The sequence below is a fragment of the Athalia rosae genome, chromosome 5 (genome assembly GCF_917208135.1).
Source record: "Athalia rosae chromosome 5, iyAthRosa1.1, whole genome shotgun sequence".
NCBI lineage: Eukaryota > Metazoa > Arthropoda > Insecta > Hymenoptera > Athaliidae > Athalia > Athalia rosae.
In genome coordinates, this window is record NC_064030.1 from 791,341 (window position 1) to 812,665 (window position 21,325).

The 21,325-nt window shown below is 42.9% G+C and overlaps 1 protein-coding gene and 1 long non-coding RNA gene across 5 annotated transcripts; one reads left to right on the plus strand and one right to left on the minus strand.

Moving 5' to 3' along the window:
• The first annotated feature begins 133 nt into the window (after positions 1-133).
• LOC105691292 lies at positions 134-14,088 on the plus strand. Of its 4 annotated transcripts, XM_048655147.1 has the most exons (9): positions 6,605-6,762; positions 6,860-7,019; positions 8,056-8,144; positions 8,481-9,342; positions 9,416-9,694; positions 11,319-11,887; positions 11,979-12,081; positions 12,193-12,259; positions 12,358-14,088. In XM_048655147.1, exons 4-9 carry the CDS (start codon positions 8,551-8,553, stop codon positions 12,435-12,437), a joined length of 1,890 nt encoding a protein of 629 aa, XP_048511104.1. In that variant the 5' UTR covers positions 6,605-6,762; positions 6,860-7,019; positions 8,056-8,144; positions 8,481-8,550; the 3' UTR covers positions 12,438-14,088. The 4 variants fall into 4 exon arrangements, with proteins under 4 accessions (XP_048511103.1, XP_048511104.1, XP_048511102.1 ...); XM_048655145.1 differs by lacking the exon at positions 8,056-8,144; XM_048655146.1 differs by lacking the exons at positions 6,605-6,762; positions 6,860-7,019; positions 8,056-8,144 and adding an exon at positions 134-342.
• LOC125500927 lies at positions 383-1,138 on the minus strand. Its single transcript, XR_007278384.1, has 2 exons — positions 1,003-1,138; positions 383-839 (listed from the first exon to the last, which is right to left on the minus strand). It is a non-coding gene; the product is annotated as an uncharacterized LOC125500927 (long non-coding RNA).
• Positions 14,089-21,325: the final 7,237 nt, after the last annotated feature.

Here is a 21,325-nt window from a genome sequence, read left to right on the forward strand (position 1 = left end):
GCGGGGAGCGGGCAGTTCAGACGGCACCGAGCACTCAGCAGAGTGGCAGAGAATTCGAGCCTCAATTTTACGCGACTATGAACGACATCGAATTCGAATCAGTGTTGAAAATACTCCGAGGTGTTCGTCTTTGTGCGACATTTTGAAGCGCGGTGCATAGTAGTGGAGGCTGATTTATTATGGTCTGCCAATTACCCGTGACATCCAAATAGACAAATCATTCATTCAGGAAGGGAAGATCGGAAGAAGATTTGTGTTGTGCACGGTCGAGTTCATTGGATTACCTGCGGGAACACTCGAAAAATAACATCGTCGTCTTCGCTCTGCAATTCACCAAAAAGAGTAAGTCTCTCACATTTATCACGAACATTTATGTACGATCGATCGTGTCAATATTCTCTCAGATCGATCTGATCATTTAAATTTCACTCGAAATTTTTATATCAGTCACGCTGACGTTTTCGCGTAGGTCGATATCGGAGCTCCACGCGAATTAGGGAGATGCTTTCGTTTCCAAGTGGGTGTACCGAGATAATTTATTCGAGAAAAAGTCATGCGCGTATTTTGTTTATTGTTAGATTAGCTGATCCTCAAATTGCGGCAACCTGCGACGGAATCTGTTGCCTCTTAACCGTTAGGCGCGCATTCTACGATGTAGCGTAAACTTTTCCACAAGACTCTCACCGACGTTGACTATTTTACATTTATTCACAGTTGTCGAGAAAAGTTTCGACGAAAGTCCCGGACGGTGGAAGTTCACCTCTTCCGCGGGCGCCCTTGAATGGGTTTTAAATCTTCGTATATCGTGGCTGACGCGGTATCGGTGTACGTACCTGCTCCTGAATAGGAAATTTAATTATGAATCTTTACGGTAGTCCGGAGCTTAGGGTAAATTAGTGCGCGTGTATACATATACAGTAGTGGCCTTAATTCGCGGTGAAAGTCAACTCACACTTACAATTACACGATAGATAACATAAAAGCACGAGGACGATCTCATACCTGGACGTATGAACAATTCTTCCACCGTAGTGCAATTTCTCCTATCTTTGCTACTCAGATGGTCGTTTTACCGAGCCAATAATTATCATATAGCCTTTGTTAGCCTCGATACGCGTATATACTTGGCACAATCTATACCTATACCACTCCACGAAGCATACAGCGAAACGCTAATAATAATCCTGGCCCATTTCCAGTAATACACTTCTGTACTACTGCCTTCCAACGATAGCTATACGCATATAGGCTTAATTTACATGAGCTCATACGCCTACCTGTACGTTACAAGTATGACCGTGGACATTTAAATCAGCTGCTCTACACGCTCGTTGACCAATAATCCGAAATTCTCCCACGCTCATAGAATTATGCATGCAAACTAACTCCGAGCGGTACACACACACCTATACCTACGTAGAACGTATTCGCATGCGTCTACACTTCCGAGCACACGATATTACGAAGGCTCCTCGTATGCTGGAATTGCAAAGACTGTAATCATTTTACGATTCCCGTATTGTGTGCACGGTGAGTGGATGCTCCGCGGATTTCGCGATAAATAACGCGTCGTACAGCTTTGAGAAGCGGCTCTTTCAGCCGATCGTAGGAAAAAAGATCTTCGAGGGGTTCGGGGGATATGCGCGTATACGAGGTTTTTGAGGGACGGATGTGGCTTGCCACCGAGTACCACGTTGATGCCCACTCGTAACACCTGACTCGACGTTTTTTACCGTGAGAGATGGTCGTTTCATTTCACGTTACATTCACGTAAGAAGACTCCGAAGACAGTCGTTGCGCGATAAACGAAAAAAGGTAGAAAATGCTAGGATGCAGGCACTCGGAATGCAACCGTATTCCATTGTATTTCGTATCGCGGTAGCTGACTGCGCCAAAGCCGGATAGACCGAGAGTATTCCACATATTGGTGCACGTGTGTTTCGTGTTCACGGTTCATAATCACCGTGTGACCGATTGCGAATGCCTCTGTGTTATGGCCACGCGTGTGCAGCATACACCTATACATATTATAAAGTCAAAAGAGAATTGAGCGTTATGAGCGGGCGTATTTTTTTTTTTTCTCCTCTTTCTTTTTCTTCTCTATTCCCAGCTCTCCGCGATTCCGTGGAATTTCTTTGTTGTAAGATTGATTGTGAGAGAAAGAGAGAAGCGGGAATGAGAACGCTACGAGTGGAGAAGTGTACAAGGTGCGATTTCGCGATCGCCGCATACGAAGTATGGCCGCGGGAAAATGCATGGGAGTTGAAGTAGCAGCGGAGTTTAGCCGAGTGTAGATTTTATTGTTCTCCGCTCGTATACCGTGTATTCTTTGGGTGTGGGAGTAGGAAATAGTGATTTGCTAGCGGCGTTGATGAGATTGAAAAAAAGAGAGCTGCGACGACGGCGATAACGATGATTATGACGACGATGATCACATCTCTCGGAGTAATTATTTTTCGCTACCTACCGCGAACCCCTCCACCTACTCGCGCGATTTTTTTCGTTTCCTTAATTTTTTTTCTGCTCATTCATCAACGCAGAGAGCTGCGGCAGCTGTGTTCGCCGCAGTTTGTACCGTTGTTTTTCTCGATCCCCTCGACATTTGCGAAGAGTGAGAAACGTGCGGAGTCGGGGACGGTCGTATGTCATACAAAGCACGTGGCACGGATGAACGGTGTTGGAATATTCAAACCCATCGGGTGTTTCGATAATGAGTTTCTCGCGTTCGGTAAATGTGTAGGGCACGTGCGGTATATATATATATTCTCATCTTCTTTATCTCGTCGGAGATGAAATGAACTCGAGTTTCTAAGGGACAGGGCGATACCGCGGCATAAATATACGATGAAGAGATCGTGGCTCTATTCCACCTTCGGCTATGCCTCCGCTTGACTTATCCGGAGAACTCGAAGAACCCGAAGAACCGGTGTGGCCGCTCGATGATGCGGTGCACTCTCCGAACTGCTCGAGTATGCGGCACTATACATACTTTTATGCCTATGTAACTATACGACTACGAGGCGCGGTGTAAACTCGCGATTGCGGGCACCGGTGCCACGGCATTACGCTATTTTATAATCCCCTTAGGCCCACAGCCCCGGGTCGAGACTTCCCGTACATTATACCGTAGTCGAACGTTACGCAAACGACAGGAACTTCCCAGACGTTTTTTTCTCTATATACCTATTTATTTTACGTTCGCATGTATCCGCACACGTTCTTCGATGAGGTGAAACTGTTTGTAAATTTCCAATCCTTGCGACAGATAACGTGACAATTCCGCGGAAATTTTCCTACCGCTGGATATTTTTGCGACATCGCACGATATTCGGGTCAGAGAGAAAAAGCATTCGCCACTACGAAGTAGTCTTTCAACTCGGAAGTCGCGAAAAATTATTCGAACAAAACATACTCCGGTTCGAAAGTTCATAAACGAAGGCGGGGTTCGAAACACAGCGATAGTAAAATAGATAAGATCTTCACGGGTCGTGGCTACCTCGGACCTTTATATTATCCTCGGCGCGGTGCAGTGCAGGGCAACACATTCCACGGTAATAGGTCCCTTTCTATCTTGGTCTTTTCAACTCATTTATATTTAACCGCTTCTCTCGCTGGTGTATTCAGCGGTGTACTCAGCTCATCGTGCTTATAATTTCTCGGTCTCGTAATCATTGTTCTTCAGATTCACAGCTCCGTTGAAACATTTAGAAATAATGCACACCGCTCCGCAGGTTGTACAAGGTTGTCGATCGCCGGGGCGGCAAGGATGGCAGATATCAACTTCCGGTCACCGAAACATCACCCAATAGCTTAGAAATTTTTCTCGTCGACGTCAAACTGTTCTACTATAATAAACATAAACGTGGAAAAATCCAGACGATATATAGGTATGGAAAGACGATCGACTCCATTATCACAACACTCTTCGTAAGGCTTCGAGAAGCCACTTCCAACCACGCTCATATAGGTATAATAGTTTTTTATGACGATGCACAAATAAGGTATACGCAGTCAATTGCAAATAACGTAATCATACACCCCTCGTTAACGGCATGTATTGCCGTTCATCGTTCTCTGATCTACGGATCAAAATAAATCGCGCATACAGTAATACGATCTTCCATACGTGTTTTGGATTTTTACCGCCCTAGCCGGTGGACACTCCGGGTATATCCTTACTACTCGCGCCGTCAGGGATGCCTCGCCCGAATCAATATATCACGTACGGATCCTGGAAATAGGATCTCACTCGCACGCCGAGTATAATTCTATCGGATTAGGTATAATTACTTCGCCGCGACCTACATCTACTCGTGAAATCTCCCCTAAGTTTATACAAAAATAGTACGGTGGAGAAATCAGATAATCGAAATTTTGAATCGTCGCACTGGCTGTACGGTATACGACGAGTCAGACTTGTGTTAGGGATGCGTGAGCCCTACGAGTTCTCCCTTATACAGGGTTCTACACAATCGAACCATCGCGCTCCGATGCATCGGAGCTCCTCCGCGTCTATACCACAGTGCGATACATATTTTTCCGTTTTATTTTCATTTCCTAAAGCCACACCCTACCCGGGGGGGGGGGGGGGGGGATTCACCCTGCATCTGCACCCTTGCTAACATCTATTCACGTACACGTATCTCGTAGTCGTCGTCATTCGGTAGTGTGGTACGTCTGCCGGTGGTGACGGATCAATCCGGGGGTATAAAAGTCCTTTGGGCAGGTCACGCCTGGCAACGCCATTCCTCGCTCGCACCGGCTTCGAGAATCCACGAATATTATACCAGCTAGCGGAAGATCGGTTTCCCTACTTCTTGTCGAATTTATTGGAAATTTAGACGAGCGACGAACAATTCTTCTCTATTATTCTCTGTACCTCTTTTCTCCTATCGTTGCACGTTGTATACGAACAATGCCTCCAGCAGCGATTGTGCGGAATAACTGTTAGAGAAGTTTCGCCGTTGGTAGATATTTCTGAATCGGTCGGAGCTGACGTACATTGGTACAAATGCTGCAGTTTGCAAAGGTCAGATAAATTCATTGATTCATACGATGGGTCGCTGTAATTTATCCACCGAACGAAGCGTAATTAGAAATTATGTCGTTACGTAGACCAGCAGCGTTCGTGCGAATAGGTCACCCTACTGCGAGAACGTAATGAAGATGAATTATAAACAGCGAAATGTGATCTCGTCTGTACGGTACTTCGTGCCTCTTGGTAGCTCCGTCGTCATACTCCCTGTACACGAGGCACACGTAATTTTCATCGGTCCACGACACACGACGCTGCGCGTTTCATGTATCACATTCTTCGCTTCTCCTGTCAGGCGAACAAAATCTCTGTGGGAAATTCTCAGCCAAATGGAACAATTTTGAGGCGAGAGAACACCCGCAAAGACTATAGTCTTTGCACATTTTTTTCCGACGATATTCGGCGATTTACAATCTCATAGTAACGTCGGCGGAACTAAAGAACTTGGGGTCTGCGGTCGAAGATACGGGCTATTTATCTTCCGGTAAAATAAATCCCAAAGCTCCCACCGATCGGAGTGGCTAAACTTGTTGCGTATTCCGATGCAGGACAACGACGTCCCGAATACCTCGTCTTGTGCGCATTCTCCTTTGTACCGAACTCTTCGATTATCGGCGAAACGTGCGTGTTATCGAAATTGCGCGTGCCTCGATCCCGAGGTCAGTTATCTGCGTTTCCACTCGGCACGTGGCACTTGCAAATCGCATCGCGGTTCCACGATATTTTTCATTCGCAACGTATAGCGCGTACACGCGTCGAAAATCGGTCATGGCTCCCCGAAAGATTTTTGGCTGACGAGGCACGCGAATAGAATGTTATAGCCAAATTAGCGTTCTCTCGGTATTCTCGGAGCCCGCGTCGCCGGGATGAATTGCATTTGCATCGCGTCGGTCATTCGGAAACATAAAGAATAACGACCTAAGCCTTCCCACTCTTCGACTGCCGGAGATAAGAGCGAGGGAGGCGTGCGATATCGTCGCGGGAAGAGTACACTGACTTCATTATCAATCGTTTGCAGCAAGAAAATAATAATGTGCAACGATGATATGCGGATGACCTTGTTTGTGAAAAATAATTACCTCTCGCAACGCGGAGTCTTTATTAGAATTGTTTATTAATGCAATTTGAGACTCCTCGCGTGTCGGCTTTAAAGTGGATTTTACCAGAGCCGATAGACTGCAGTCTCGTCACGTCATCGACCACCTCGGACGTGCGGATATGCGTTCTTACAGCTGAAAAGAAAAAAGAGAACGAACATGTTTCAAAGAAGCGAAGAGGGGTTCCGACGTCGTTCCAAAGGAGAATTCTGACGGTACGAAGAGACACATTGTCTATTCTCGAGCCACACAATCTTCACGCATTCGGAATTGAATGCCCCGGAGAATACACGCGTGAATCGGGTGGTTACGTTTTGTCCCCCACCGCGTACATTGCGCTCCTCGTCGCCGTAGATTAATTTAATGATTAACCAGCAGTACCAGTCGAGAGGCTGGTAGATATTCCGTCCCGTTTATCCCCCACGTGGGAGTCCGGAGTAGAGATGCTTGCACGGTTACATCGCGAGGATGTTGCGATGGTGGGAGGCAACTTCGGCCGTGAGCCCGAAACTTACTCCGGAACGACGATCCGCTTTAGTAGCGGGAATATCGCGACGCGAACGGGATCGCGGTACCGCAGGTTCACCTGATCGCGTCGTGAATAAAATACCTGCGAAAATCACACGTGAAGTATGTAAATAAATACCTGCAGCGGAACGTATACCTCTTCCGATACAGCTATGCGAAATCGACTGCGCAACAGTTTTTAATTTCTTCTTCTTTTTAGTTTTCTCGCCGGTGGATTTACTATCAGGGATTCACAGCGACGCGTAGCTCTGCTCTGCAAGGTGTTACCCAGAGAGTAACGTAACATTTTGTGTTGTACCTGCACGAACACTTCTGCATACACACCTCGCGAAGCCTATAGTCACCGTTACCGCCTTGCGGTGAGTCGAGATCACAATAATTAATTGCCTTCGTACGAGTGTGTACAAGGTGTACCGATAGCTGTATAGGTATAGAAGTTTTCATCGCTTCGAGTGCCGGTGAATCGAACAACTTTTGACGAGTAGATGAAAACGCAGAAATTTTACCCCGTTACTCCGATACGCCAACGTCGGATGTGTACTCCTCGTCGTACGATCGAGGGCATTTTGCTAGAAGAAACCCGCTGAAAAGTTTCTATTTTTACCATCGGTATCGCTATTAACGTTTTACGGTGCCAAATTTATGTTGTACGTATATTTGCGTTGAACTTGAAAGGCTCGTTTGCTAGCGGTATTAATTGAGGAGGATTCGGTGATCCAGTTCGAAGAGAGAACCGAAGATATCAGAAATTTTTATTCGCTTGTTGTTGATTGGAAATATTTTGGGAATACCGATTTGATTAACTGCTACCGCCTACGTCGAAAATCCGTTCGCTGAGATCAAGTGCCAAAAAACCGGTTTCGCAATACTGTATTATATGCCGAAAACGTTATCTGTATATACGAATTCACATCTGTAGAAGTTAAAAATTGTTTGCCGTAGAGGGACCCGTTGAATTATTCATGTACCGATATATCCGAACTAATTAAATTTACTCCTCATTTTTCACCGAGTATAGCGTGTGTATATTAAATGAACGCCAAAAACAGCTGACACAGCTTCTATACACACGCACACTTTATACGTCTACTTGACGTTTATCGCTGTGCTTTTCCGTTGAAACGCTACCAAAAACAATTCTGATTATCAACCGTGGGGTATCCCTTATTATTATGGCCTGGCAAACTTTTTTTTCCCAAAGTCTGCCTATCTGCGGGAATATTTTTATCGTTTATATTTACCTGAAACGGACGTTGAATGAATACCAAGAGATTCTAAATGGAGCTCCGAAAAAATTGTTACCCGTTATCGTGACGACGAATTGCCAATTTATGATTTTCTTACGTAATTACGTTTACATTCAATATTTATTTTACAATCGACCCGATGTCACAGTCAGGCCAAGTGACGTTACGGTGCCTCGCAATCGCTGAATGCCACTTACTTCTGCGTACATGATTTCTACAGCTGTATTATAAGTATAGGTATTAAACTTTTGTAGTAATTGTCTATGGAGGGAATTATCGTCGCTGCGATCACAAATCTACAATTCCAACGATTATAAATATGCGGTATCGCGGAGCGAAATTGGATGCTGGATGTTCGCTGATCTTCACTTACTATACGTATAACGAGATCCGCCTCTGGTCAGCTGCCATTGTAATTCCCCTCCTCGTTTCGCCATTCGGTCAATTTAAGAATTTGTCTGCAATTTCACAATTGTCCACTTCTGGATCCCTTTGTGTACATTTTAATTACTTGATTGGATTGATACTTATCTCTAGCTGTACCATCACGTGTTTTCTCTCTCTGTCCTTCAGGACAACCCTCTGACGCAAGTATGCGAGATACGAGTGATCGCTCCGCACGATGTACGCTTGAATCTCATGAATGAATTCGCTTTCCGACGAGCTGAGAGAGCATAAAAATTCCATGGATCCGACAGGCCCCGCGGTTAATACCGCGGGTACGAATGCGGTGGTAGCTACCGACTACGTCTACAAGCCATTGACGACGAAGCATCGACGTGCCGGTAGCACGGGTACTACGGGGGACGAAGAGTACACGACCGACGAGGAGGAATTATACGCCGACGAGGTCGAGTGTACGGGCGGTGCGAGTCATCCGATTCTCAAATCAGATTTGGCGCGGGCTGCGACCGACCTTTTTGGGTACGAAGCGAAAGGTGATTGCGACGCTGACGAGGATGAGGATAACGACGAGGGGTCGACGGGGCTCTTCGACGAGGACGAGAAAAAATATACTTCGAGGAAATCGACGATTTCACCGTTTGGAAATAACGACGAGTCCGTTCCCAATCGAGAAAAAGGTCTGGCGCATCTCAAATCGACGAACCCGTTTTATGCTTCCTTGAAAAACGCATCGGGTAGTTCAAGTTTATCGTCGAACGAGGGACATCCCGAGTTTCAGATGTGCAAAAGACCCGCTGAACTCAAACTGCCCACATCCGCGACGGAATCTCTAGAGTCTTCCATTCGTCCCGAATCGCTGAGTCTGGATTCAGATCCCACCCCTACGATACCGATCGTCACCATTGAGAGAAATACTCGTTACGAGAACCCAGAAACGAGCACAAATCCATTTTGCGTTTCGTTCAGTGGCGAAAACGAAGGACGGGACACACCTGTACCCGCGGTTCGATTATCCATCACCGGGTCTGATGTGAGTAAAGTTTCTTTGTACTCTTCTCCTTTATTACAGGAGAATTTTTCAACCTTTGAAACTATTGCGAAAGGTCGTCGACGAGGGAATCAGGTCAGTGGAGGAGGAGGTCGATGATCGCTGTAGTCCCGGTACCGGGGGTGTCATTTCCGAGGGTCTCTCAATGGAAACGCCCGTGCAATGGGGCCGAACTTTGGCAGAAGTGAAGGAACAAGCCGTTACCAAACTTCAAGACGAGCTGAGGCGAGCGCACGAGGAACTCAAGCTCAAGGCTGAGGAAGTTACGAGGCTTTCGAGGATCAGACAGGACGTTGAAACTGAACTTGAGGATCTCACAGCCAGTCTCTTTCAAGCAAGTATTTTTTCATTAATGTTATTCGACGAATCCGGCAACGTGATCCGAACAGCTGATGTTTATCAACAACCACGGCCAGGATCTAGCTTCCGAACGCTTCTGATATACTTATATCTGCTACCTACTGCGTCGTTACCTATCATTAATTCGTGTCCAATCGTTCAAACCGGTTAGTTAGTTTCCCTAGCACGTGTACGAAATCGCCTAAAACATATCTTTACGCGTGTGTAGAAGTGACTTTTGACGTCTACGGACTGCGGTAAACGTCGGCGTTCCTTATTTCGGTAGAATGTGTGTATGAGTGTATTAGGTGTGCGTTGTGAATTTGATCGATGCGGGTTGAAATTGCGTTGAGAGACAATTGCGTGCCATTTGCCCATTATTTAATTCAGCAAATACATAGGTGAATCCTAATTGTCTCGGTGGGATTTGAGAAATCGCACTCAACATGTCGCGGAAGAAGAGACGTCGGAGTTTAACCGACCCGCGCCATCGGCGCCTGGTACCGCATGGTAATACTTGATAACGCGCGGCTTTCACCTCCTCGTTTCTCCCTCCCTCTCTATTTCTACTTCTACCGATACATTTCCTCGATGTCTACCGGAGCTCGAGAGTCTCCTTATTCCCCTTCGGTATGCCGCGATATCGTGCAAATCAGGATTTTACCGCAGCGATGCATCGGGACATAATTTCATTGCGAATCAAAATTACCTCGACGAGGCAATTGCATGGATATGTATACCTGTAGTCTCTGCTTGAAGGAGGACTTGGATATACTACGGTAAATAAAATTGGATCACGGCCGTAAATCTAACGCAGCTAATCAACGGTAAGCAATTACCTATGTTCTTGAAACTTCTGAAGGACTTTGGCGTAGTACCGTCCAGGATATTGGTATAAGCGTTGGAAGTTGTAGACGACCACACGTGATTACTGTGCAAATGTGAAATTGCATCTCGCCTAGTCACTATAGGTAGATGGAATCGGCACTCGACATTTTTAGTACCAATCGGCTAATGCTCCATAAAGTATTAATAACGCGAATAGGCACTTTCCATTTTCCGAAAGTTGGAATCTGACGTCATTGCGTACAACGAGTCGAGTTCTACTGACATTTGCCCTCATCGGAATCGTGTTTAATTGATTACCGCGATGACCGTCGAACCGGAGTCACGATTTTATCAAGTTCACGTGCGAAAATTGATCGAACTCCTTCACGTCAAATTTAGCTTATCGTCAGTTCGCTACAATCTCGAGGATCAAACGAGTGCTTTGCCTTTTTCCCAGTTGACCGGACATCGCGGTCTGCATCTGCCGGCGATAATTTATAAGTATTATTTCACTGCAAGAGCTCAGTGAGTGACCGAGAGTCAGACTTAACGGCAATATATTGTTCGAAGCTAGCATTCTTGAGAAATAAAATTATCGCAAAAAGATGAAACGATATCAAGGGAGCCGATTGAGTGCTAGTCTGCGGGAACTTCATCTCGAAATTGAAAGCTTGGAACCGTTCATCTCGGACGAGGTCATATTCAGTCGATAATTGTTTTGAGATTTTTCTGTTCTTCGGTAATAACGATAACTCCGATTCAACGATTATCATTTATTCATTTTTCATCAGGAGGCGCACAGGATGGTGAAGGAGGCAAACGTGCGGCAAGCTACGGCCGAAAAATTGCTCGCCGAAAGTCGAATGAAGTCCGAAGTCCTCGCAGCGGAAGTTGCAGCGTTAAAAACTCTTGTTCTAACATCAACCCCTGCGAGGCCCAACCCCCACCTGCATCCACAAATCGATGCTCGTGGTCGGGACGAAACACCCGGAGGACTTTTTGCCAAACGACACCGAAGATCACCGTCGCACTTTAATCTCAAGTACGGCCGGGAGAATTCACCTCCGGAATCTCCGGTTAAAGAGCAACGGGCATCCTTACCTACGGAAACAACCGAGTGCCGCGATTCCCGCGATGGTCTCGAAGTCGACCCGATCGTTCACAAAGAATTTCTGCAGTGGAAAGCCAATCCCTGCGTTGACAGAGCGGACCCCTTCGTCAAGAGAATATTCAAAGAAGATATAGATCTGTGTTTGGATTTTGCCAATAAGGAACTCGGTGCTAAAGTCAGACAAGCGGTACTCGATGGAATAGTATTCGTTGAGGCTGTCAGCGACAAGACCAAAGTCGCATTTCCCAAGTAAGTTCACCTCGGAGTTGATACTTTCGCATCATCGCCGCGCGAACAATAGACGAAAGGGTATGACGGTAATTTATTTTGACATTTGCAGAAAATGCGCTCTGTTAGAAGCGCCGCGACAATGCCACTATCGCATGAGACTCGGCGATCAAGAGAACCACTGGTACTCCATATCGCAGATATGTCGCAATAGAGTATGTTCAAATTTTCTCTACTTGAATATTAAACATAGAATCGCTTCGTTGTTAACTCCAATCGAACGATAAGGCTCGCGATCATTTTAATCTCAAATTCCTGTATTTCAGATAATTTCCGTCTGCGACTTCCTGAATTACCTTCGATACATCGAACGTGGTCTGGTCAAAAGCTCTGGTAAGCAATCCGTTTGCAAATAAAGTACCTAGGAGTATTGGTTCCAAGACCCCAAAATACTCGAGTTTTTATCATTCTTTTTAATTCATTTGCTTCAGTCCACGATATCTACTGGGAAATCACGAGACTCCGGAAAGAAATGGTCCTCGCACGATTAGGGCTGGCACTTTCATCCTAAGTCGGTTGATCCCGTATTTCGATCCTCCGATAAGTATAAGATTGGCGCAACCTTACGAATTTGTCTACGTGCAATGTGAACGGAAAAAAGCATCTCCTGCTCTCTCTATTTGATGTAAAATTGTGAGAAATGAACCGTACAAATGATCGAACGGATGAAAAGTATAGTTTGACGGTAATCGGATTTAAGCTGTGAATTATTTTATACCTGTAAGTTATTTTTATATGATTATCTTATACAAAGCTACCCTTTCGGATTGTCATGTCTTTCACAACGAATGGGAATGCCAACGAATTTGAATTTGTGATACAAGGTGGAACGGCGCTGAGAGGAATTGATATAGGACATTAAAGATAGTATATTGTACAGTAGTGCGGAACAAAATTTGACGAAACTATATGAAGTTGTGAGTTTACTTTGAGGTTCAATTTCTAACCGGCAAAACGCCAATCTAACCGACATTGACGATATTATTGTGAGAAAAACTATGACAGTTTTATAGACGTGCAGAGAATATGTAAATAACTTTTTCCTGCTACGCATAAGGGTTTCCATGTCTGAAGCATAGGCAACAGACGTTGTACGGTGTCAAAATCTACGATGTAAAATTACTGAAGTAGCGTCTAGAGCTTAGGTGTACTATAATTATTATAGGTATGCCCGACGTGCGTAGGCAAGTATTTCCCGAAAATCATTACAATTAACTCAATTAATAACGACATTGCATGCCCCTTCCATTTTTCGCGTCCGATGTTGCAATTCTCAGACATGAGAGAAAAAAAAATATCAGCCTGTAGATCGGTAAAGAAAAGAATTAAGAAGAAACGTATCATAAAACCTATGTTAAGATCAATTTTCGTTCTTCCAATCGATTCCGAAGTACTGTAGAGCCTGATGATTATACCTGTTCATTAATCGTTATTAACTCGATTTGCAATTTATCTGACAATAATACCTTCACTCAGAGAATCCTCATCAGTAACCAAAGATATATCATATCGGTGAATTATCTGTTATATTACATGCGCTCCGGTCTGAAAGTGATTTCATCCGTTGAGATGAATAAATAAATGGATACATAAATAAATAAATAAATAAATAAATAAATAAATACCTGACGGACTCCATCGAAAATACTGTGAGATCATTGTTTTACATTTTTATTGTTGTTATTATTCAAATATACATATGTATGATAAATAAGAATAGATTAAACGAGTTTGAACTCACGTACGCAAGTACGCGTGTACATATTGTACATACTTCGACGGATACAGCTGCTAATTAAAATTACTGATCGATCGAATGAACGTACGAATAATGATATTATAATGTACTATTACATGAACCAAAATGGAACCTGTTCGTTCAATGACAGTTCGAATGATTCCATATTCCCACACATTTGTTAATCGTATCTCATTTGATCATGACTATTGGTGCTAAATTAAATTATAAAGATAATGATGTTAATAATAATGAGTGAATGTTGTTTTCGATATCAACAAAGTATCCAATATGTCAAATATGATTCGATATGTCTGTATATCAGAGCTGTTGTATCGAACCAGCTTTAGGCAGAAACGCGAGAATTCATCATTTGTATGTGCGTTTACCTAACTTATCTAGAATAAACTGCTCTAATTAATGATGTATGTGAGTTTATTACATTATTGATGATTGTACCTGGTCAATACAGGATATTGTTTGCCACATCTCCCTAATCATATTAGGCGCCAGTAAAATTAAACATCTGGAAAAATATTTAAATTATTGACGTGAACGCCATGACACAGAATTTTAGGCGTCAAATGTAGTCACGAGGTATTATCTCGAAAGAAGCACCATCGAAATTATAAATGGATAATCATCATCATTCATTCATTCATCATGATCATCTGTGATCATAATCACAGATTTATTCCCAATTTTTCCAGTTTTTTTAATCAATTTTTCAATTAGATCAACTCTCCAAGGCCCTGAAGATGCATAATGGTATGCAATCTAAATAACACCTCAGATTCATTTCCAGTTTTTTTTTTGATTTTTTTTGATTTTTTCCGATTTTTTTTGGATTTTTGAAATTATTTTTCACTTGAGCCGCCCCTGGATGGGTACGGGCCTTGAAAATTAATTGTCCGGTACTATTTTAGACTCCGCCCCTAAGGGGTCACGTGACCGGTGTAGAAAATACAGCTAGCGCCATGTGGCGGAATTTTCGTGAACTAAAATCCCAGGTTTCTTGCCCCTTGACGTCAGGCAATGTGATGCGTGAGAGAGAGGTATATGGGTCAATACTTTTACGGTTTCCCCTCGAGCGCTCGGAGCCGAAGGGGTCAATACTTTTACGGTTTCCCTCGGGCGCTCGGAGGCGGTCGTCGTTACTTTTTCGGTTTTCCTCGAACGCTCGGAGGCGGTCGTCGTTACTTTTGTGGTTTTCCTCGGAGGCGGTCAATATTTTTGCGGTTTTCGTCGGGCGAGGAAAACCGGAAAAGTATTGACCCCATATACCTCTCCATCACGCATCACATTGCCTGACGTCAAGGGGCAAGAAACTTGGGATTTTAGTTCACAAAAATTCCGCCACATGGCGCTAGCTGTATTCTCAACACCGGTCACGTGATCCCTTAGGGGCGGAGTCTAAAAAAGTACCGGACAATTAATTTTCAGGGCCCGCACCCATCCAGGGGTGGCTCAAGTGAAAAATAATTTCAAAAATTCGGAAAAAATCGGAAAAAAGCGGAAAAAATTGGAAAAAATTGGAAAAAATTGGAAAAAATTGGAAAAAATTGGAAAAAATTGGAAAAAATTGGAAAAAATTGGAAAAAATTGGAAAAAAACTAGGAATAAATCTGAGACGGTGTAACTTTGGTTACATACCACTATGCGTCTTCAGGGCTTTGGAGAGATGAGCTAATTGAAAAATTGATCAAATAACCGAAAAAAATTCGAAAAAACGGGACAAAATGAGATGCTCTTTTTATTTTCCAAAAGTATAATAGTTCATTTTCAACTCAAATTAAAGCAACTAAAGAAATTGAATTTCACTGCACTTGATTTTCCTGCAGCTGCATTTCACATTTATCATGTATACTTACCTCCGTTCAATTCTTTTTTCAGAGAGACGAATGTGCATCCTACGAAGCGGTTTGGCCCCTCTTCGGGAATACCAGACTATCCTTAGAACATCTACACAGCCTATTATCGAGTTATGCAATGTTTTAATGATTTATCATGTTATCAGTATAATGTCGGATAGACTAAAAAGATGCTACGAACTATTTGTTATAATTAACTCTTGATATACATATAATAAACGTGCTGTACCAATACATTTTGACTTCATGTTACGAATCATCAAATAATCATTCTAACGTTAATCGGAATGAAAGTATTGTCCACGATATTGTAACTTGTTATAATCATGAAGCAATGAATGTTACTGAGATAATAAGCGTAGGCATGACGATGTCCAACATGTATTTTTGCCCATTGATTTATCAATAAATATCAGAAACTGCTGATGAATAATTGTTGATTTTCTATCTATTAAACCCCTACATATCTCATTCAACAATTAATCGAGACGTCATCGGGCTGTCTGCCTGTGTATTGAATCATTCGGTTATTCTCCGACACACGAAAGAGGAAATAATTAGGAGCTTTGATATGCAGGTCCAAGAAATTAGAGAAAACAGAGGAGATATTTCGGAATTCGGAATTTAGGATTCGAGCAAAAAAAATTTCGGAGTATCAGGAGAACAGAAAAACCGAGGAGGTATTCCGAGACCTGGTGCCTCATCATGTGCATGCGTTCCACCCTGTTTATCTGTTCCTAGTATGAAAGAGAGAGCAACTGATGCATTGCAGAACTGACTGCATGCATGCCTGTGTCGTTGATCGTTCAATCATGCTTTCAACCGGAAGTGGTAATGCAGAGCTCTAGAATGCCGGCCCTGAAAATTGAAAGTTTGCCGAAAAGTGGAAATTTGTATCAGGAGAACAGAAAACCCGAGGAGGTGGTCCGAAACTTGGTGCCTCATCATGTGCATGCATTCAATCCTTCATGATTATCCCTAGTATGATAGAGAGAGCAGCTGATTCTTTGCCAAACTAATTATATGCCTGCCTATGTATTTATTTATTCAATAAATCGTGGATACAAAAGAGAAGAATAATTTCTAGCTTTAGAACAGCGTTTCCGAAGTTTAGAATTGAGGCAAAAAAAAGTTCCGGGTATCAGGAGAACAGAAAAACCGAGGAGGTATTCCGAAATTTAGAATTTAGGCCAAAAAATTTTCTGGGTATCAGGAAAACAGGAAAACCGAGGAGGTATTCCAAAAATTGGTGCCTCATCATGTGCATGCGTTCCACCCTGTTGATTCATTCCTAGTATGAAAGAGAGAGCAACTGATGCATTGCAGAACTGACTGCATGCATGCCTGTGTCGTTGATCGTTCAATCATGCTTTCAACCGGAAGTGGTAATGCAGAGCTCTAGAATGCCGGCCCTGAAAATTGAAAGTTTGCCGAAAAGTGGAGATTTGTATCAGGAGAACAGAAAACCCGAGGAGGTGGTCCGAAACTTGGTGCCTCATCATGTGCATGCATTCAATCCTTCATGATTATCCCTAGTATGATAGAGAGAGCAGCTGATTCTTTGCCAAACTAATTATATGCCTGCCTATGTATTTATTTATTCAATAAATCGTGGATACAAAAGAGAAGAATAATTTCTAGCTTTAGAACAGCGTTTCCGAAGTTTAGAATTGAGGCAAAAAAAAGTTCCGGGTATCAGGAGAACAGAAAAACCGAGGAGGTATTCCGAAATTTAGAATTTAGGCCAAAAAATTTTCTGGGTATCAGGAGAACAGGAAAACCGAGGAGGTATTCCAAAAATTGGTGCCTCATCATGTGCATGCGTTCCACCCTGTTGATTCATTCCTAGTATGAAAGAGAGAGCAACTGATGCATTGCAGAACTGACTGCATGCATGCCTGTGTCGTTGATCGTTCAATCATGCTTTCAACCGGAAGTGGTAATGCAGAGCTCTAGAATGCCGGCCCTGAAAATTGAAAGTTTGCCGAAAAGTGGAGATTTGTATCAGGAGAACAGAAAACCCGAGGAGGTGGTCCGAAACTTGGTGCCTCATCATGTGCATGCATTCAATCCTTCATGATTATCCCTAGTATGATAGAGAGAGCAGCTGATTCTTTGCCAAACTAATTATATGCCTGCCTATGTATTTATTTATTCAATAAATCGTATATACAAAACGAAAGAATAATTTCTAGCTTTAGAACAGCGTTTCCCAAGTTTAGAATTAAGGCAAAAAAAAGTTCCGGGTATCAGGAGAACAGAAAAACCGAGGAGGTATTCCGAAATTTAGAATTTAGGCCAAAAAATTTTCTGGGTATCAGGAGAACAGGAAAACCGAGGAGGTATTCCAAAAATTGGTGCCTCATCATGTGCATGCGTTCCACCCTGTTGATTCATTCCTAGTATGAAAGAGAGAGCAACTGATGCATTGCAGAACTGACTGCATGCATGCCTGTGTCGTTGATCGTTCAATCAGGCTTTCAACTGGAAGTGATAATGCAGAGCTCTAGAATGCCGGCCCTGAAAATTGAAAGTTTGCCGAAAAGTGGAAATTTGTATCAGGAGAACAGAAAACCCGAGGAGGTGGTCCGAAACTTGGTGCCTCATCATGTGCATGCATTCAATCCTTCATGATTATCCCTAGTATGATAGAGAGAGCGGCTGATTCTTTGCCAAACTAATTATATGCCTGCCTATGTATTTATTTATTCAATAAATCGTAGATACAAGAGGAAAAGAATAATTTCCAGCTTTAGAACAGCGTTTCCCAAGTTTATAATCCAGGCAAAAAAAAGTTCTGGGTATCAGGAGAACAGAAAAACCGAGGAGGTATTCCGAAATTTAGAATTTATGCCAAAAAATTTTCTGGGTATCAGGAGAACAGGAAAACCGAGGAGGTATTCCAAAAATTGGTGCCTCATCATGTGCATGCGTTCCACCCTGTTGATTCATTCCTAGTATGAAAGAGAGAGCAACTGATGCATTGCAGGACCGACTGCATGCATGCCTGTGTCGTTGATCGTTCAATGAGGCTTTCAACTGGAAGTGATAATGCAGAGCTCTAGAATGCCGGCCCTGAAAATTGAAAGTTTGCCGAAAAGTGGAGATTTGTATCAGGAGAACAGAAAACCCGAGGAGGTGGTCCGAAACTTGGTGCCTCATCATGTGCATGCATTCAATCCTTCATGATTATTCCTAGTCTGATAGAGAGAGCGGCTGATCCTTTGCCAAACTAATTATATGCCTGCCTATGTATTTATTTATTCAATAAATCGTATATACAAAACGAAAGAATAATTTCTAGCTTTAGAACAGCGTTTCCCAAGTTTATAATCCAGGCAAAAAAAAGTTCTGGGTATCAGGAAAACAGAAAAACCGAGGAGGTATTCCGAAATTTAGAATTTATGCCAAAAAATTTTCTGGGTATCAGGAGAACAGGAAAACCGAGGAGGTATTCCAAAAATTGGTGCCTCATCATGTGCATGCGTTCCACCCTGTTGATTCATTCCTAGTATGAAAGAGAGAGCAACTGATGCATTGCAGGACCGACTGCATGCATGCCTGTGTCGTTGATCGTTCAATCAGGCTTTCAACTGGAAGTGATAATGCAGAGCTCTAGAATGCCGGCCCTGAAAATTGAAAGTTTGCCGAAAAGTGGAAATTTGTATCAGGAGAACAGAAAACCCGAGGAGGTGGTCCGAAACTTGGTGCCTCATCATGTGCATGCAATCAATCCTTCATGATTATCCCTAGTATGATAGAGAGAGCGGCTGATTCTTTGCCAAACTAATTATATGCCTGCCTATGTATTTATTTATTCAATAAATCGTAGATACAAGAGGAAAAGAATAATTTCCAGCTTTAGAACAGCGTTTCCCAAGTTTATAATCCAGGCAAAAAAAAGTTCTGGGTATCAGGAGAACAGAAAAACCGAGGAGGTATTCCGAAATTTAGAATTTATGCCAAAAAATTTTCTGGGTATCAGGAGAACAGGAAAACCGAGGAGGTATTCCAAAAATTGGTGCCTCATCATGTGCATGCGTTCCACCCTGTTGATTCATTCCTAGTATGAAAGAGAGAGCAACTGATGCATTGCAGGACCGACTGCATGCATGCCTGTGTCGTTGATCGTTCAATCAGGCTTTCAACTGGAAGTGATAATGCAGAGCTCTAGAATGCCGGCCCTGAAAATTGAAAGTTTGCCGAAAAGTGGAGATTTGTATCAGGAGAACAGAAAACCCGAGGAGGTGGTCCGAAACTTGGTGCCTCATCATGTGCATGCAATCAATCCTTCATGATTATTTCTAGTCTGATAGAGAGAGCGGCTGATCCTTTGCCAAACTAATTATATGCCTGCCTATGTATTTATTTATTCAATAAATCGTATATACAAAACGAAAGAATAATTTCTAGCTTTAGAACAGCGTTTCCCAAGTTTATAATCCAGGCAAAAAAAAGTTCTGGGTATCAGGAGAACAGAAAAACCGAGGAGGTATTCCGAAATTTAGAATTTATGCCAAAAAATTTTCTGGGTATCAGGAGAACAGGAAAACCGAGGAGGTATTCCAAAAATTGGTGCCTCATCATGTGCATGCGTTCCACCCTGTTGATTCATTCCTAGTATGAAAGAGAGAGCAACTGATGCATTGCAGAACTGACTGCATGCATGCCTGTGTCGTTGATCGTTCAATCATGCTTTCAACCGGAAGTGGTAATGCAGAGCTCTAGAATGCCGGCCCTGAAAATTGAAAGTTTGCCGAAAAGTGGAGATTTGTATCAGGAGAACAGAAAACCCGAGGAGGTGGTCCGAAACTTGGTGCCTCATCATGTGCATGCATTCAATCCTTCATGATTATCCCTAGTATGATAGAGAGAGCGGCTGATTCTTTGCCAAACTAATTATATGCCTGCCTATGTATTTATTTATTCAATAAATCGTATATACAAAACGAAAGAATAATTTCTAGCTTCAGAACAGCGTTTCCCAAGTTTAGAATTAAGGCAAAAAAATTTTCTGGGTATCAGGAGAACAGGAAAACCGAGGAGGTATTCCGAGACTTGGTGCCTCATCAAGTGCTTGCATGCATGCATACGCATATTTCCATATTGTTGTTCCGAATCATGAAGATTTCACTTGCTTGGACGCAGGTCATATAGAGATGCCTACGTTTCGTGTCACGTATCTTTACATGGCGAGTCAGGGTCTGGTGTCATGATGCTTTGTTCAGAAAGGATGTTCATGAATAAAGGATTCAGGGGTGTAATCAATAAGAATCAGGCAATGAATCCGAAAATAACTATAACTTTATTTATAATTTATGCAGGTGGGATACATTCGACGACAGCTTCATTACAATATTTTTTGTTGTTTCAAAGCGTTTCAATATCATTAACAAGATGTTAGTTCGTTTCAGTAGTGCAATATCTCTTCAGTCATTCCGAAAGATACAAGGTATAAAGATATGCTGACTTCGTTAACAATTATTCGCTATAAATGCATGATAATTCATTCCTAAATCAAAAACTAGCCCACGTAAGTACACTTCATACTAGTGAGTATAAGCTCGTCGGTGAGTGCGACGATATTGTTCTAGCATGGGCGAGTCTCTTGGCAAGTCCTTGCGACGGCTGACTTCGTAGAAGGGGAATACTGGAAAAGAAAAACCTCAATGAGTACACTACGATCAAGCTCGACTCACTCTTCGGATTCGCGTTTCTCTGGTAAAATCATATCAGGAAACACCCAAATGATTGATACCGAGCATATTCATTGTTTTACGATCTCGACAC

Coding starts and splice junctions, on each gene's coding strand:
- LOC105691292 (XM_048655146.1), top strand. CDS start 8,551: ATGAATTCGCTTTCCGACGAGCTGAGAGAGCATAAAAATTCCATGGAT. Junction 9,343..9,415: donor TATCCATCACCGGGTCTGAT/GTGAGTAAAGTT, acceptor CTATTGCGAAAG/GTCGTCGACGAGGGAATCAG. Junction 12,082..12,192: donor CGCAGATATGTCGCAATAGA/GTATGTTCAAAT, acceptor CCTGTATTTCAG/ATAATTTCCGTCTGCGACTT.